At 39.7% G+C, this 16681-nt stretch overlaps 1 protein-coding gene across 2 annotated transcripts in view; it reads right to left on the minus strand.

Moving 5' to 3' along the window:
* hectd2 (HECT domain containing 2) overlaps positions 1-12151 on the minus strand; it is a 60471-nt gene extending 48320 nt beyond the window's left edge. The window contains exons 1-2 of one of the 2 annotated variants that reach the window (XM_067610834.1): positions 11558-12149; positions 2896-3037 (exon numbers count right to left, since the gene is read on the minus strand). In XM_067610834.1, coding sequence (XP_067466935.1) covers positions 2896-3037; positions 11558-11641 — 226 coding nt within the window. In that variant the 5' untranslated portion in view covers positions 11642-12149. Of the gene's footprint in view, positions 1-2895; positions 3038-11557 lie in introns of both variants that reach the window. The other variant, XM_067610835.1, reaches the window with a different exon arrangement.
* Between the last annotated feature and the right edge of the window lie 4530 nt (positions 12152-16681).

Below are 16681 nucleotides of genomic sequence, written 5' to 3' on the forward strand. Positions count from 1 at the left end.
CCTTTAATCAGAAGAGTCACCTTCGAGACCTCGTCCTCCTCCTCCTTCTCTCTTCTTCTTCTTTTGTCATCACTCTTTGATGTCTTTTGAAGGGCGAAGAAGACAACCGTGTCATCTTCCTCCAGTGTCGTCCATTTATTCATGTTAATTGTTCTTTTTAAAGTTGAATAAACAGACTAAAGATGAGATGTTAAACCTGGTAGTTTCATCCACTACTGCAGGAAACCAAACAAGGAGATTGGTTGAGACTGAAGATGAACGTCCATTAAAAAGTCTGCTGTTTATTTCAATAATTACATATTTATTAAATGATAAAAAACAGCAGCAGATAAGCCGACACACGTTGGTCAACGAGGACGTGCAACATATTTATTCATGTGTATTCTGACAGTTTTACTTGAATGCAACTTGACCTGATTGGTGCAGATACTGTTTATAATGGTTTGGTTTTATTCTGACATAACATCTGTATAACATACTTACATAGTTCAGTTTATTGTCTGTAAATCCATCATAAGGCTGATGTTTGCGATTTGAACGTTTCTTAAACATTTCTCAGCTTTTATGGAACTTTTAAAAACTGATTTCATTGATTTTTTTAGTTTATTTCAAATTTTAGAATGTCCTAAACGAAATAAGAGACCAGCTTTCTAACAAACTGATCTTTAGCAACATAAAAATATGACAGTAGATGAACTTTAAACTTGAGAGAAACCTTTTAGGAACGAGACAATAACCAGATATGATAATAATACGACCATTATGTGCTTTTACTCCATGCCGTTCCCTTCGCTGTCGCCGTTTCCTGCTGCACTTCCCCAGTTTCCTGCTGAGATCAATTGACTTTTTGAATCTTTTCCACAACAAGCTGAACTTTCATGCCAGTGTTTCTAGAAAAGGTGTCAGTGTTTTTTCACCCCTGAAATAAAACTCAGATGGATCTCTGCTCGGCTCAGCCTCAGCACACAAAAACCATATTTGACAATATTAAAAGGAAATACAAACCTCCTGTAATACTTTACAGATGAAATAGCAAATTGTGGTGATTATCCAGCAGGCCAGGCGACTGTAACGGACCCGAGGAATGCTACACTATCTTGTGTGTGTGTGTGTGTGTGTTGAATGTTTTCACTTTCATATGGTTTTCATTTGGGGCGGAGGTTTGCATAATTATTCTGGCATCGGTAGCCGTGGTGACAAAGCGGGCTGGTGAGCACTCCGCTGGGTCTGCGTTCTCACGGCAGTCAGAAATAACCTCGCCTTTAATGTCAAAGAAAAAGGCGAGGAAGAAACCTTTTAATGTCAAGACGCTGACGAGGAAATAAACAATACCGCCATGTTTGTCATCTTCCTTTTTCTCTGTCAGAGTGACAGTTAAATGCTTTTATTTTCCTAAAAACTTAATTTGACGGAACAAAACTGCAGTAATTTGTCATGTTGGAGTGATTTCCTCCATTAAACTCATTGATTTAAGCATGAAACTAATTCATTTCAGCTCTTAAATCTACTTGAAACTATTGAAGTGAAATGAAAATGGAAGAAAAAAAAAAAAAGAAGCTTGACTATGAGTCAGCTGAGGCCTGAATTGCCCCATAAAAATTCCTGCAACTATCTAATTAGAAGTGTGATCCTATGATTTTCTGCATACTGAGAAATTTGAAAATGCAAAGTCATCAAGTGGATAAAAAACATGAACAGCTTTTCTTGTTCTTTCTTTTCTTTTTTTTCTTTTCTCTTCAGGAGAATTCAGGAGTCGATGCTCCGACGTCGCCGCTAGCAACTGAACATAAACAAAGAGTCTGAGCCATACGTCAAGCGTACTGTAAACAGAGGAAGTAACACATCATTACATCCGAGCCGAGACAGAGAGCGCGCAGTGACTCCCAGAGAACAAAGAGCGACAGAGCTTTGAAAGTGACTGAGATGGAGACTGATAAAAAAACTGATAGAAGGATGTGAGAGAGTCCTGACTGAAGGACTGTTCCTCTACTTCCACATACTAGATTTAAAGGGGAAAAAGCTCCAGTGTTAATAAAAAAGGGTTTTTCTTTGTAAAAGTCACCTCATATGTTGGTGGTTTATTTTCATCAAATGGAAATAAAAAATCTGCCTGTATGACAGCGATGAGGTTTGTTATTAAAGGGACACATAATCCAACCGCTAATAAGCAGAAAAATCATTGCACCTGCACACCTAGAAGACCATGAACCTGCAAATAAAACCAGTATAAATTATGACTGGAGCTCCAGGAACCAGAGCCTCCCTATGCACTTATTTACAATTAATGTGTGGTAATATAGAAAATAAAGTAAAATTTAACCTCACGTCTGTGTTTATTCACCCCAAACAGCCAATTAGCTTTAAGCTAGCGACGCAAAAGATGCTTTGATTGTGTCTGGAGGAGTTCAGCTAACTGGACTTTCTGTACATTAAGAAGTAGATAAATAAAACCTCAGGACAGGATGTGTGCAGATCTTTCAAATTAAAACATTTTCAACTTGTGACATTTTGGCTGAATTTGCGTCTGTCCGTCGTAATCGTGCTGCCAATCAAATTAACTTCACCTTCTGTCCAAAAACACAATCATAAGGAGAGTTTACCAAAACAAGAAAATACACTGTAAGTATATATTTTGTTTATTTTGTGTGCTTCAGATTGCAACTTTACATCCTAAAATCTAATTTTCTTGGAACAAGCATAAAATTCTGCCACTAAGATTTATTAACTTGATCTGTTAGTGGATTAAAGTCAAATTATCTCACATCAGAGGCAGAATTTGTTTCTTTTTTGATGAAAATTTTGGAAAATTTAGGGCCGAATATTGAATATATATGATTGTATTTTGCAGTCTGATGTCCACCTGACGGACCCAAAACTTCCTGGACATGAACTCACCGTGTCTGAGCCCGAAGGTGCTGCTCAGGGTGCCCGTTATGCCGCCAGCGAAGGCCCGTCCTCCTGCGTCCCTCCTCTGGTTCAGCGTGGAGATGAAGGTGCCCAGAGACGGAAACGGCTGCTTGGCTCCTCGTCCAAAACCCTGACGCGGGGAGATGACATCATCACCACAACATCATCACCACAACAGACAGAGAGGAAGGATTACTACTTATATTTCTCTGTTGCGTCAGTAAACGTTGATGACTGAGCAGGTAAATCACTTACAGCTGACAGAGGCGTTATGTCATCTGGAGCCTGATAACAATATCTTTGGACGTTATTTTATATGTTCTGTACACACATAACATAAACTAACATTTTTGGCGTGGATTCCTCAAACTTGCTTTTTAAACATTTCAAATGTATTTGTATAGAACTATGTCAAACAAACGCAGTGAGAAATGCTTCACAGGTTGATGTTTGTAGCAGAATACTGGGAGGAGAGACTCAGCAGCCAGACGTTCCTCCGTTCTCTGTTTAGGAGATCAGCTGCTCCACCTCAAAGGTCAGTCCACCTTAAATGAGCCTGGTCAGGTTAGGCTAACACACTAACGCTAACCTGCTTTAATCAGCAGATGATAAGCGAGACAGAGGATCTTGGCTCAGGCCTCGAGGAGTTGTTGCATTTATTTACTGATAAACAGTCTAAGCTGTAAACACATTCACAGACATACTGCTAACATATCTATCATATCATAACAGTAACTCTCCGCTCCGTCGCCAGCCTCTCTCGACTGCAGACTCCCTTCTCTCCGCCTTAATGGAAGACTAATACTCCCCATTTTCAGGTCGTCATCTGTCCTTCCTTTGTGTGGATTACATTAGTAAATTACTCTTATTGGCTTTTTACTCACAAAGCTTTTATTGCACTTACAGTAACATGTGCACATAAATGAGATAAATAAGATAAATAAACATATTTAGTCCTGTTGGAGGGGAAACGCTGGTGTTAATGTGCAAATACTGTGTATTTTACTATGTATGATTGAGTATAATTGAGTGTGTGGACTTTCTTTAAGAGATCCAAATAAACAAATAAACAAAAAATAAGATACATATATTATATTTGCATAAAAAAGTCCAATCAAATATACAGAAATGCAGCTTTTAAAACACACTGCTTCAAATAAAAAGCCATGTTTACATCTCTGCCAACATATTAACTACTGTAATATATCTGTGCTAATATAATATTAATAATACTGATGTATTAAACCTGCTAATAATATAAATAAAAGCTCCTTCAAAAAGTAGCGACTGAAGCTACATTTAAAACTAAGATACCTTTTAAGACACTGTGGCTCAGAGTTCAACAACACTTTATTTTACAATTTATTGCTGATACAAAAGAGGCAAGAATGGAAAACTTGTGCTCATGTGTAATTATCTTTTAATACTTTCCTGAAAAATATCTGAAATAAACGCCAAGGTAAAAAACAGCAGCTACAGTCTGCGACAAATAAATTCACTCTGTGTTATCAGATGTTGACAGACGATCGTAACTAAAGTGAATCTATTCAACATCACATTTATTAAATGTTCACTGTGATTAATCACAATCTGGTCCTTTGATGTTTCAGACACGTTTCAAGTCTCTGCATGAAGAGTCTCAAGTGCGACGAGAGGAGGACATGAAGAGGAGAGAAGGGAGGGATTTAGAGGAGGAGGGAGCTGAACATGGAAATTACAGGATAAAAACAAAAGAGAGAGGGAACGAAGAAAGGTGAGGATAAAAAAACAAACAAGAAAAAGGGGTTAGAGGTTAGGAAGGACCGAGAAGGAAAGGAAGAACGGGAGGAGAGGATGAGAGGAGGGACAAGAAAGTGAAAAATAAAAGAGGATGAAAGGAGGGAAGGAGAGCAGGAAAGGAGGGATAAGAGAGGGAAAGGACAGGAAATTGAAATGCGGATAAGATGGGAGAGACATGAACGGAGGGAAAAGTGGGAAAAAGAAATTAAGGAAAGATATTCAGAGAGAGCGGGAAAGAAAAGAGAACAAGGAGAACAGACAGGAGGGAGAGGAGGAGGAGAAGAAGAGAGGAGGAGGAGGGATGAGAGGTGGAGGAAGAGAAGAAGAAGAAGAAATCAACAGATGCACAACAGCCGCTCCTGACAGCAGCAAACACTCCACACACACACACACACACACACACACACACACACACACACACACACACACACACACACACACACACACACACACACACGCACACACACACACACACTAGCAGCGATGCGTTCAGGGACAGCAGGAAGACGATTAATCTGCCGTTCAAAATGAATCTGTTTCCAAAAGAAATGAGACCCCGAGGAAAAATCTGAACAAAATCAAAGTCCTGGCAGCGGCACACACACACACACACACACACACACACACACACACACACACACACACACACACTTCTACTGTTTCCATGTCATTGTTTAATTTTCTCTCTTGTGCGCTGCAACATAAGAGAGAAAACACAAAGGATAGTTTGTCTCAGAAGAACTGACCTCATACAGTTAGCAACAGGTTGTGTTTTCAGAGGAGTTATGACACGACACGACACAACACACACACACACACACACACACACACACACACACACACACACACACACACACACACACACACACAGCAGCAGCGATGCGTTCAGGGACAGCAGGAAGACGGTTAATCTGCCATTCAAAATGAATCTGTTTCCAAAAAAAATGAGACCCCGAGGAAAAATCTGAACAAAATCAAAGTCCTGGCAGCGGCACACACACAAACACACACACACACACACACACACACACACACACACACACAATATTCTACTGTTTTCATGTCATTGTTTTATTTTCTCTTTTGTGCGCTGCAACAAAAGAGAGAAAACACCAAGGACGGTTTGTCTCAGAAGAACTGACCTCATACAGTTAGCGACAGGTTGTGTTTTTTATGACACGACACAACACACACACACACACACACACACACACACACACACACACACACACATATGTGCAGAGACACTTTCATCCCGTCTCTTTTACACAGAAGCTCCGCCTCTCCCTGGCGAGAGCGTTGATGAGATGCAACAGGTTCTTCATTCAGATCGGATCAAACACGCTCAGTTAACACTTACTGATCTACACACACACACACACACACACACACAACACAGTGAATGCATGAATACAAAAGAAGGTTTTTGAAACCAGATCAACATTTTAAAAAAGAACCACATCTGATAATTCAACACAAAATGTACAAACTCATGTGGAAACCTCAACAGTTCCCTCTGCAACTGGACGAATGTAAAGTCATGTTTACAACTGAAATTAAAGTGCAGGTTATCATGACCTAAATTAACAGAAGGATGTTATTAAAATGTGTTCTCCCACAATGCACTGCACAAAGGAAACGGAGCTGTCAAAGTCATAGTGGATGGTGGTGAAACAGTGCCAGGAACACCTCGGAAGACAAAAACTAAATATTGAATATCGCTGTCTTTTGTTGGGTTTAATTAATGGTGTCATTTGATTACCTTTGCACAGCGCACGTATTGCATCATTTCCCACTAGTATAAAACAATGCAGTATGTTGATATTCTTGCACGCTAACTGCACACAGCTTTAGTTTCGTTCCGTGTAACGTCGGTTTCCTGCATCCTTGCACCTAAGCGGCGCGTGTATAATTACACTCCCTTCTCGGTGAAACAACCCAAGCGGCCACATCACTCCTCCGCTTCTCTCTCTCTCTCTCCGGGACTCTTTCATTATCACCGTCAGAGCTCCACCCAAAAACCACATGACTGACAGGTGATCTTTGGGAAAACGTGGAGCAGAGAGAGACACACCACAGTGACGAGCAAAACCAGCAAGGAAAGTCGGTTTCAGAGAGGAGGAGGAAGGAGACAAAAAAAAAGTTATCGACTAATATTTCTTGCTTGATGAAATGAACACTGACTATGTCCTGGTTCACATCTGACAACGATTAACAGTTTGACCAGCAGCGTTTTATCTCAGCGAGTCTTGTGATGTCCGTTCTGTCCAACTTAACTCAGTCATTCAGTCTGAGAGGAAATGCTGTCATCCAAAGAGAAACCACACCAAGAACAGCTCAACATCTGACTCACACACACACACACTTTGCTCTGCCTCCTCTCTTCTCTCAGCTGTTAATCTGTAATTATGTCCTGTTGATTCTTGTGTGCTGTATGTTTGTGTGCTGATGATAGAAATATAGCCTTTTCCAATAGTAAGTTAACTGTTTTCTGTCATGTCCGTGTTTCTTCTGTGCGAACATGATGACCAGGTGTTTACTGAGACTGGCATTTTGTTAAAAAATGTGTCAAACGTGCGCTAAGTCAGCAGCCATCATTCCTCCTCATCGAGCCGGGCCAGTTATGGCGGAGAGTCGGTTGTGTTCTGGCACCGGACGACCAGATGTGGGCCAGCTCAGACCACGTCTGGAGGCTGAAGTACCTTCAAGTGCCACTGACCGCCACTAGACGCTCCAGCTGCCTCCCAGTTCTCTAGAAATACTCTCAATCATTTTGTCAACATGTCATTCTGGTCTCAATCTCTGAATTCAGGCTCCTTAATAAGTTTTCTGGTGGTCAATTTGGAAATCATTGCTGCGTTAATAAGATTTGAAGACTTGTAGTAGCTTTGATAATAATTTAGCTAACGTTAGCCCAAGTGTGCGGCTCTTGGTGTTCCCAGTAAGCTAGCTTTAGCTTCGGGCTGAGCTAGCGGGGCTTGTTTCCAGAGCGTGAAAGGCAACACTCCTGCACTCCTTATCTGGAAGGTCGACTATAAGCTGCTACTAGATGCTCCAACTGACTCCCATTCAAGAGCCTCAACTTTTCTCCAGAAATACTCAGTCAGTCATTTTTTCAACACGTCATTCTGGTCTCAATCTCTAAATTCAGGCCCTCTAAAAAGTTTGCTGGTGGTCATTTTGGAAATTATTGCTGCGTTAATAAGATTTGAAGACTTGTAGTAGCTTTGATGTCTGCCATGTGGGTGTTGATTGCATAATTTAGCTAATGTTAGCGGCGCTTGGTGTTCCCAGTAAGCTAGCTTTAGCTTCGGTCTGAGCTAGCAGGGCTTGTTTCCAGAGCATGAAAGGCAACACTCCTGTACTCCTTATCTGGAAGGTCGACCATAAGCTGCTCCAATGCAAACCAACAGGTCACATCACACCTCTGTCTTTATACACAGTCTATGGCTTGGGGCCCGTATGTAGCGGCCAGATTTGACTCAGTTTGGGTCTGTAAATTTTGGCTTATTTAGGCTGAGAAATGAGTTCCAGTTAGCGAACCTCTGGCCAGCTTTGGGCCCAGAGACTTGAGCTGATTCTGGTGCATCGTTCATCACGGGTCTGTCGACCAGTCGTGACAGATTTAGGCCACAGACTGGTCCAATTGGCTACCTTAAGGTGTGAGAGAGAAACCTACCATAAAGGAGAAATCAGAACAACACTGAAGACTGAAGAAAAAATAAAATATAAAAATTTAAAGATCCACTGGACTGCAGAGTTATCTTCAGTTGTGCAGATTAGTCTATTTACTCACAGGTTTCTCATATGTGCATATTTCATTTTAAACTGATGTTGAGTTACCTGAATAAATGATATCATGATTTCTGAACAGATTTTATAACATTGACTCAATATTTCCAGCTGCCAGTCAACTCTAGATGGAAAAACCACTTCAGATCCTTCTCATGTTTCATCTGAGAACATCAGTTCATGCTGTTTAATTTGTGCTTCAGGGTTTCACAGATCAGAGTGATAAGACAAGAAGTAAAATTAAAAGTAGGCCAACATTGTGTGGTCAATCAAGAAACACAACACAGTATAGCCACAACAATTAGTTAATCACCAACTATTTGGATAATCGATTAATTGTTTCCAGCTTCACATGTGAACATTTTCTGGGTTTCTTTAGTCCTCTATCACAGTGAACTGAACAGAGGGACTTTGGCACTAAAAAGACTGTAACGTTGAAAGATATCTACTGGATTTGACTCATTTGGACGACTGAAGCTTCATATTAGCTTCAGATAAACTTTAAATAAACACAGTAAGGAGGACTGTGGATTTTGGCATCCGTCATTTCTGTTGTAAGTGCATTATGAATGGATCTTCTGATGGTCAGTATGAACAGGAGGAACGATTACAGCAAGAAAAACATGTTTCATTTGTTCATTTGGGCTCCTGGCTGTAGTTTTAAGACACACTTGTCAATTGGGAATCTGTCTTTAAACCCAACTGAGCACATCTGGAAGACTGTGGACACATTAGACAAAGTTCTCCATCACCATCATCATCAAAACACCAAATGAAGGAATTTCTTTTGGAAGAACTGTCCAGTAGAGTCCCTCAAGAGAAGAACCACACCTTCCTGAGACACCTGTTCATCTTCATTGATGTGAAACAGTTCCCTATGTTGCAAATCAGAGACTATTTGTGATGCTTGTTACTTAATTTCCAATAAACTCTGTAATCATTTAGTCTATAAAGTGTCTTCAAAATTCCTCGTTTTGTGCAACCGACAGAAAACTCAAAGACGACATAAAACAGCCAAAAAAAACAGAAAATCCTTAAATTGAGAAGCTGAAACCAGAGAATAGTTGCATTTTTACTTGATTAATGTCGTTTCTGTTGCGCCAATGAAGTCTTATCTAATCTAACGTAAGCAGACCATCATCTCGTCAAACCGTCTGGAGATAAAAAATCGCACTAAGAAACTGCAGCTAATGAGATGTTTGGAGTTCCTGAGGTAACGTCCAGAAACAGCAGCTACGGTTCAGTTTCTGTTCAGGTAAAAACAAACTTCCTTCTTCAATGAGCGCCAGCTGTCTTCAATTCTTCTATTTTTATTGGTCTGCAATACAACAACAGCTCACTGTCTCTGAGACTTTTTTTTTTTTCTTTCTATCCAGCCTTTGAGCTTGAATTTCCTCAGGAGCTCGAGGGGCCAGAAGATGTTTGAGGAGGAATCAGAGAATCTGTCCGACTCTGAAGTCTGAGAGAAAGGAGCTGCGGAGAGAGAACGCATGCAGCCACTTTATGGCATTTCCAGACACAACCAGAGTCAGCCTGAGCAATGACAGCCTGTTTATTGGTCAAAACCATCTGATCTGCACATTCCTACTCACTGACACAATGGAGATGACATCAACCCGAACCAGCCTGCAACCCTGGGAAGTCTACAAAGTGACAGAATCGAACAGAAAACACACACCGACGGACCGGCTCTCGGCTCACGAGCTGTGCATTTAAAAACACTGATGACATCATCGGACGCTGCAGGAGAACTGATGTCAGGAGTATCTGGAGGACAGGAGCATCACTTTTTCCAAACACAACAGTTTTTTTTAAAAAAAAGTTTGTTTTAGTGTAATGTTCATTGTTTTCTATGTGTTTTCTAGCTTTTAACAGATGTTTTACATATTTATATTTTATGTTTTATACATTTCCTTTTGTCTCGTGTATCTTCTGTTCAAGTCTGCTTTATGTTTTATGTTTCACTCGGCTGCAAAACAAACTTTAGAGGCAGTTGAGTCAAAATTGAAAGCAGAGCTGCAACTGACAGTTATTTACATCATCAATTCATCTGTTGATTATTTTCTCCATTAATCAATTAGTTGTTCAGTCCATAAAATGTCAGAAAATTATGAAAAATGTTTCCCAAAACCCAAGATGACGTCTTCAGATGTTTGTTTTGTCCACAACTCAGAGATTTACTGTCATAGAAAGCAGAAAATATTCACATATAAAGAAGCTGGAATCAGAGAATTTGGACATTTTCATCTTTAAAAAATTAATTTAATAGTTGGCAACTAATTATTGCAGCTCTAGATAAAAGTTAAAATGTTTAATGATTAATAAAATATATGTTTAGTGATGCTAATTATAGAATTAATTGGGATCAAGTACATTTTGTCATTTGGATCATTTTCATTTAAATAAAACATAAATACAGTTTTGTTCTGCTCTCTAAATAAATGCTGCTGTTTGATGTTTTCTTCCTGTAAAGCAAATTAAAGTATTTTATATATGTTAAAGTTACTGTAAGCAGTGCTGCAACACAAATAAACACTTCATATGACAAAAAAATAAGCAAAATAGAATAAAAATGTTGTCGACCCAGAAACTTTCAGTGAGAATTTAAAAGACCAAATAGAAGAAATATTTTAAAAAATAACATTTAATAATGAATCATCTCATAATAAAACATGAGCATCATTCAAAACTGGTATCATACAGCACTAATCATGATCAGTATATTAAAAGTCTAAATCTATATTGTTTTTGAATGAAATTTTGTTTTGAAAATCTGTTTTAATTCTACATATTAATTCTCATATTGTATCATATTATGTATATCATTATTTCCTCTCGTAATATTATAAGAATATAGTTTAAGACTTCTGGTACAAAAGGTACTTTTGTCTCATTTGAATTAGAAGAAACAGAAGTTGTTTATGCATCATGGCTTATTGTGGGGTTTTTTCCACTTTAACATGCTACATGAACATTATTAAAACATTTTATAGAAGTAAAAACAGATTTTCTGCACAACACAGAAACAAACTTTAACTCATCCGGAGATGAAATGAAGAGAAAAGCTGGTTGTTCTTACAGCAGGAGGGGAGCTGTTGTAGATTGGTGGCAGCTTCTCTCTTTCTCTCTCAACTCCTGACAGCGCAGAATGTTCTCCATCCATCCTCTCGGCGTGGAAGAGTGGAAAAAGTTGTTTTTCCCCTGGAAAGGCTCAGTCCTCAACAGCCTCTGTGTTTCTGCTCCTCACAGGGCTGCACATGTTTTTTTTAACCAGAGCCAGCTCTGACCCCGAGTTACCCGCCTGTCTGCTCAGTCTGCTCCGTTATTTCTTAGAAATCAGGGAGATTCACATCCTAGAAGAAACGGAGTGAAATCTACCTTCGTCGGACAGGTGGGCTCCGTTACGCGCACAGACACGAGCGTAAACGTCTCCAAAAGCAGCGCGTAAAGTTCCCCGGTGGATAAACCTAAAGAGCGCGCGGTTGTGCTAGTTTTAAAAGAGTTTTTTAAAACACGTTCAGGATAAGTTTCTATCCGCTTCTTCTTCTCCTCTTTCTGTCTCTCTCTGCGTCGTCTGTCGGGGAGGCAGCGCAGCTGCGGGCCGGCGCCATGTTTGGAGGAGGAGGAGGAGGCGCCTGGAGAGAAGAGGAGAGCCTGGACACAGAGGCAGCAGCGTCATACACACACACACACACACACATAACACACACACATAATACACACACACAAAGAGAGAGAGAGAGAGAGAGAGAGAGAGAGAGAGAAAGGAGTACAACGTATAACGGGAAATAGGAGCTTTGGATTCACAATAAAAGAGTAAAATGAGAGCCTTGAAAGAAAGGAAGAAAGAAAGAAAGAAAGAAAGACAGTAAATCTAACTGAACAGAAGGAAAATAAACGGACAAAAACGCAAACAGAAGCCGAAATAAAAAGTACAAGAATAAAAATGATAAAAACAGGTATGGAAGACAAAGTCGGACAGAAATGACTGTAAGAAGGAGAAAGTACAAATAATCAGTGTAAGTCATTATTATTATAAGTAAACATTATAGTTAGAAAGCTCAAACTCTCAAAATGACTTCGTTTGTCATCATTCTAACTTCACTTAATAATTTATTGACTTATAATTAATTTACTGATGACTCAGCAGCTCATGATTGAAATTAACACAAGTATTTATATTATATGTCTTTAAGCCTTTTCTACCTTTGATTGTCTTTCTTTTTTCTTGTTTTTTCTTTCTTTTTTTTTTTTTTTTTTGATTATTTTACATAAATTGACTTCCTAAATAAGAGAAAAGCACCTTAAAAAGAAAAAGGAAAAAAAAAAGCTGTTTTTCCATCTTTTGACACTTTTTAAAAAGTGATTAGTTTTCCTATAATTACTCTCGGACACTTGAACAACAGTGTATAGTTTGATATAAAGTGATCAAGAATCAATAACAAAACACACATGAAATATGGACACAGACAGATATTTATCCTGAAATCTTGATGTTCAGTTTGGTTGTTCACTGCTTTCAGTCGTGAGTTGAAGTGAATAATTGTTACAATTTTGCACAATTTCAGAGTCAAAAATACAAAATGTTGAAGTGTCATAAACTACAAAACAGGCTACATGATATTTTATATTTTAATTTTGCTGATTACAGACTTTTCTGCAAAGATTTAAAGGCACAGAGGACTTTTAATCTGACAGTTGTGACAGGAAGTGATGCTGCTGTGACTCCTTGTGTCTTGACGCTGGTCCTGCAGGGATCTGTATCACTGCTGCAATTTAACTTCTGTCCATAATTAGTGAGAAACAGGATCCGGGCTGCAGGCCAACTCTCACTGAACATAAAGAAACTGAACGGCTCCTGATGTCGCAGATCTCTGTGTGTGTGTGTGTGTGTGTGTGTGTGTGTGTGTGTGGTTTCTCGGTAAAGCTGAGATCATCTGAAGTCTCGGTCTTGGTTTCCCTAAAAACAGCTTCAGTGTTCTGCAGGTCCTGGAAAAGCCTTGAAGACGACAGTTTTTGGACGGTATATTTTTGTAATGATAGTTCTCCTCTTTATTTAAGTTTTATTTTAACACCATGAAGTCAAAAATAAACTTTTAGTGCAGAGTTGGAAAGTACTGGTTTGAGATTTCATTATTCTGAATCTGTGATTGGCTGTTTGCCACCGTCAGTCAGTCAGTCTACCTACTACGACTACTAGCCCTCATCCAAACTTGGCGCCTTCACTGCCGACAACGCAACTCAATCGCCAACAGTTCGGTTCTGAACCTGCGCTCCATTACGGCTGATGAAGGCCCGGAGCTGCTGCGTGACGTCACTTGAGGCAACTTATCAGATTTCACACACACACACACATATATATATATATATAGCTCCCTCAAAGGAGACACAAAAGGCTTTTGTGGAAACACACCTGGGAACACACGCTGAGGTAAGAAAATCAGGATTAAAGGATAGATTCAGGGTTTTTTTTCAAGTCTGTCTTGATACAATACTGACTTCTCTTTATGTCTGTGGAGACACGTCCCCAGAACATGACTTCACTGTGAGAGATAAAACTCTGAGTTAGTCAGCATTTTCTCAGAATTACAGTTTGTTAACTTTGGCACTAAAAAGACTGTAACGTTGAAAGATGTCTACTTGATTTGACTCATTTGGACGCTGAAGCTTCATATTAGCTTCAGATAAACTTTTAAATACATTTTTACACAGACGGACGGAGGATGAAGGGATCTTCTAATGTTCTGTGAATGATTACAGCAAGAAAAACCTGAACATTGTTTTAATACAAATTGTGAATCCTACTGGACATCACTCCTAACATGTTTCTTATTCTTATATAACACTGGATGTTTTTCTTCTTCCCTTACAGAAGGTGCTGCTTTGTTTCTGTAAAACAAACCTCATTTCATTTTTTTTTCTTCTTCTTTTTGATATATTATGAGCAACAGCTTTAATAAAGTTGTTTCAGTCCGGCTGTGAAGTTGAGCTCTGTTTGTTTTTGGAGCTCAGACTGTTCGGCAGCAGACAGTCGTCGTGTTACTGTAACAGCAGATGTGCTTCACTCCTCGGTTGTTGTTTTTTTTTTTTTTTTTTTTTTTGCAGCTTCTGAAACTGTCACTGTCAGCCTGAAACGCACCTGATGTGGAAACACGAAACTCGTTCGCTTGTTTTAACACGTGGGGGTTTAAAAACGTCACGTACGTCGCTGAGAGAATCTAAACCGGGTCTGAGCCGGGATTCAAACCTGCGCCTTCGTCGTTTACGTCTGGAGGATCAAGGCAGCGGACCGAGGCACCAGGGCGCTGTTGCATTATGGGAGAGTTATGTAAGAGCAGATGGGCTGTGGCTGACTCATGGATTTACGGGCTGTGGGCCGACATGAGAGCTGCGGAGCGAACGGATGAGTCAGGAGACGAATACAGAAACAAATGAATGAATGAATGAGTGATTGCTTATTGGATTCTAAACATTTACTGACATTAAGTGGCTGGAAGTTGCTGGAATCAGCACCAAACCTCCACAAAGTCTTTTGGATCACAACACTGAGGTTGACCTCTGACCTCTCTGAAGTAATGCAGATATTTAGCTGTGACCCATTTTAGGGACAAAACCACCTTCTTCATAAATTAAACGATCCACAGATTCACCTTAGTTCCTCAACCCACAATTTAACCAGTGGTGTGTTCAGGTGCTCCTTGTTAACTAATAATTAGGGTTAAAGTATCAAACCTGAGTAGTTTCTGTACAAGTCAAATGAGTTCTTGTACTGAAAATAGCAAAACTGGACGTTGGCGTCACATTCTCTGCCTTGTTTATGTATTCTTTTAATTTAGACTATTATCTCAACAACTATTGTATAGTTTGCCATTAAATGTGGTGCAGACGTCTGTGGTACCAAGTAGAGTCCCAGTATTTGTATTTGTATCTTTATTTGTTCAGGCAGCAAAATTATTTGTATTTGTATTCGAATAAAAGTGGACAGAAATCCTGTTTTTGGTAAAACTTTACTCTTCACCTCTTTGCAGACAAACCTCTAACTAACAAATATTTTTAAAAATATTATTTGTGCTTTGCCGAATAATGTATTTGTATCTGGGCACACCCCTAGTACCAAGTGGATGAAGCCTGAAATACCTACAAAACTAAAAACATTCCCATCAGCCTCAGCCTCTTTCAAACAGAAGACTCACAGGTTCTGGTTGGTCGGAGGATATTTTGGATCAGTGGAGATCAGCTGAGGGATAACTTGGCTCCTCTGTAAACTAAATGTCACGGGTTTGTGTGGGAGGCAACAGGAGAAGGACCCGAATGCAGACACCCAGAACAGATCACTGAAAGGGACTTACAAATCATTGACACACACTGACGATCTGACAGGAAGTCGATGGCAGAGGACCAGTTTATAAGCTTCTAGGGCTGATGAGTTAACGGGTAAAGCTGAGGGTTAATGGGGAGAGGGAACAGGTGAGAAAGTCCGGGGCTGAAAGCAGAGACAGAAAATAACTGCTGCAAGAATCGTGACTCTGTAAAGATTCTGCTCTTTAACATCTAGGTGAAAGAACGAGAAATGTTAATTATATCTGTTGCAAGAAATGGAGAAAGAAGTGGATTTTTTTTTTTGCCAACTTGGCTCCTCATCGAGTGCCACCATGATTTTTTTTGAGCTGAGCAGCAGCAGCTGAGCAGACGAGGACCTGTTGGCAGAGAGGAAACTCTGCAGTATTTTTAACCCACATAAGCATCAAAGCTGCTGACCCACACAACTTTTTAAAAGTCTGCTGGGCACTCCTGGAGAAAATTACCAAAAAAAAAAAAAACAGTAGCCCTGCCTCTGAGTTTTCCACCCTGATCCTTAAAGAAGGTCCTTTGAAAGAAAATGTAAAGATATGATCTTTGCAACAGGCCAGAAACTTGCAGTGCAGTCGCAGCAGGAAATAAAGGTAAAGATAAAGAGTCCTTTAAGAGGACACAGAACATGAAGTTATAACTGTTGAGAATAGGATGACAGTTTGGATGAAACGTCTAGAAAAATGTGTTAAGATGTGTTCAGGGACAGAGGCTGAGACAGCTTCAAGCATTACATTTAGAAAAAAAAAGGCTGCAAGTGAATAAAACACCAAATAAAGGCAGTAATACATTCAGCCTCTGTGTGTGAAGTGATGAGAGGTCGGTCTGCTCATCTGCGCTATGATCACTCAAG

Source organism: Thunnus thynnus, chromosome 14, assembly GCF_963924715.1.
Source record: "Thunnus thynnus chromosome 14, fThuThy2.1, whole genome shotgun sequence".
Lineage (NCBI taxonomy): Eukaryota > Metazoa > Chordata > Actinopteri > Scombriformes > Scombridae > Thunnus > Thunnus thynnus.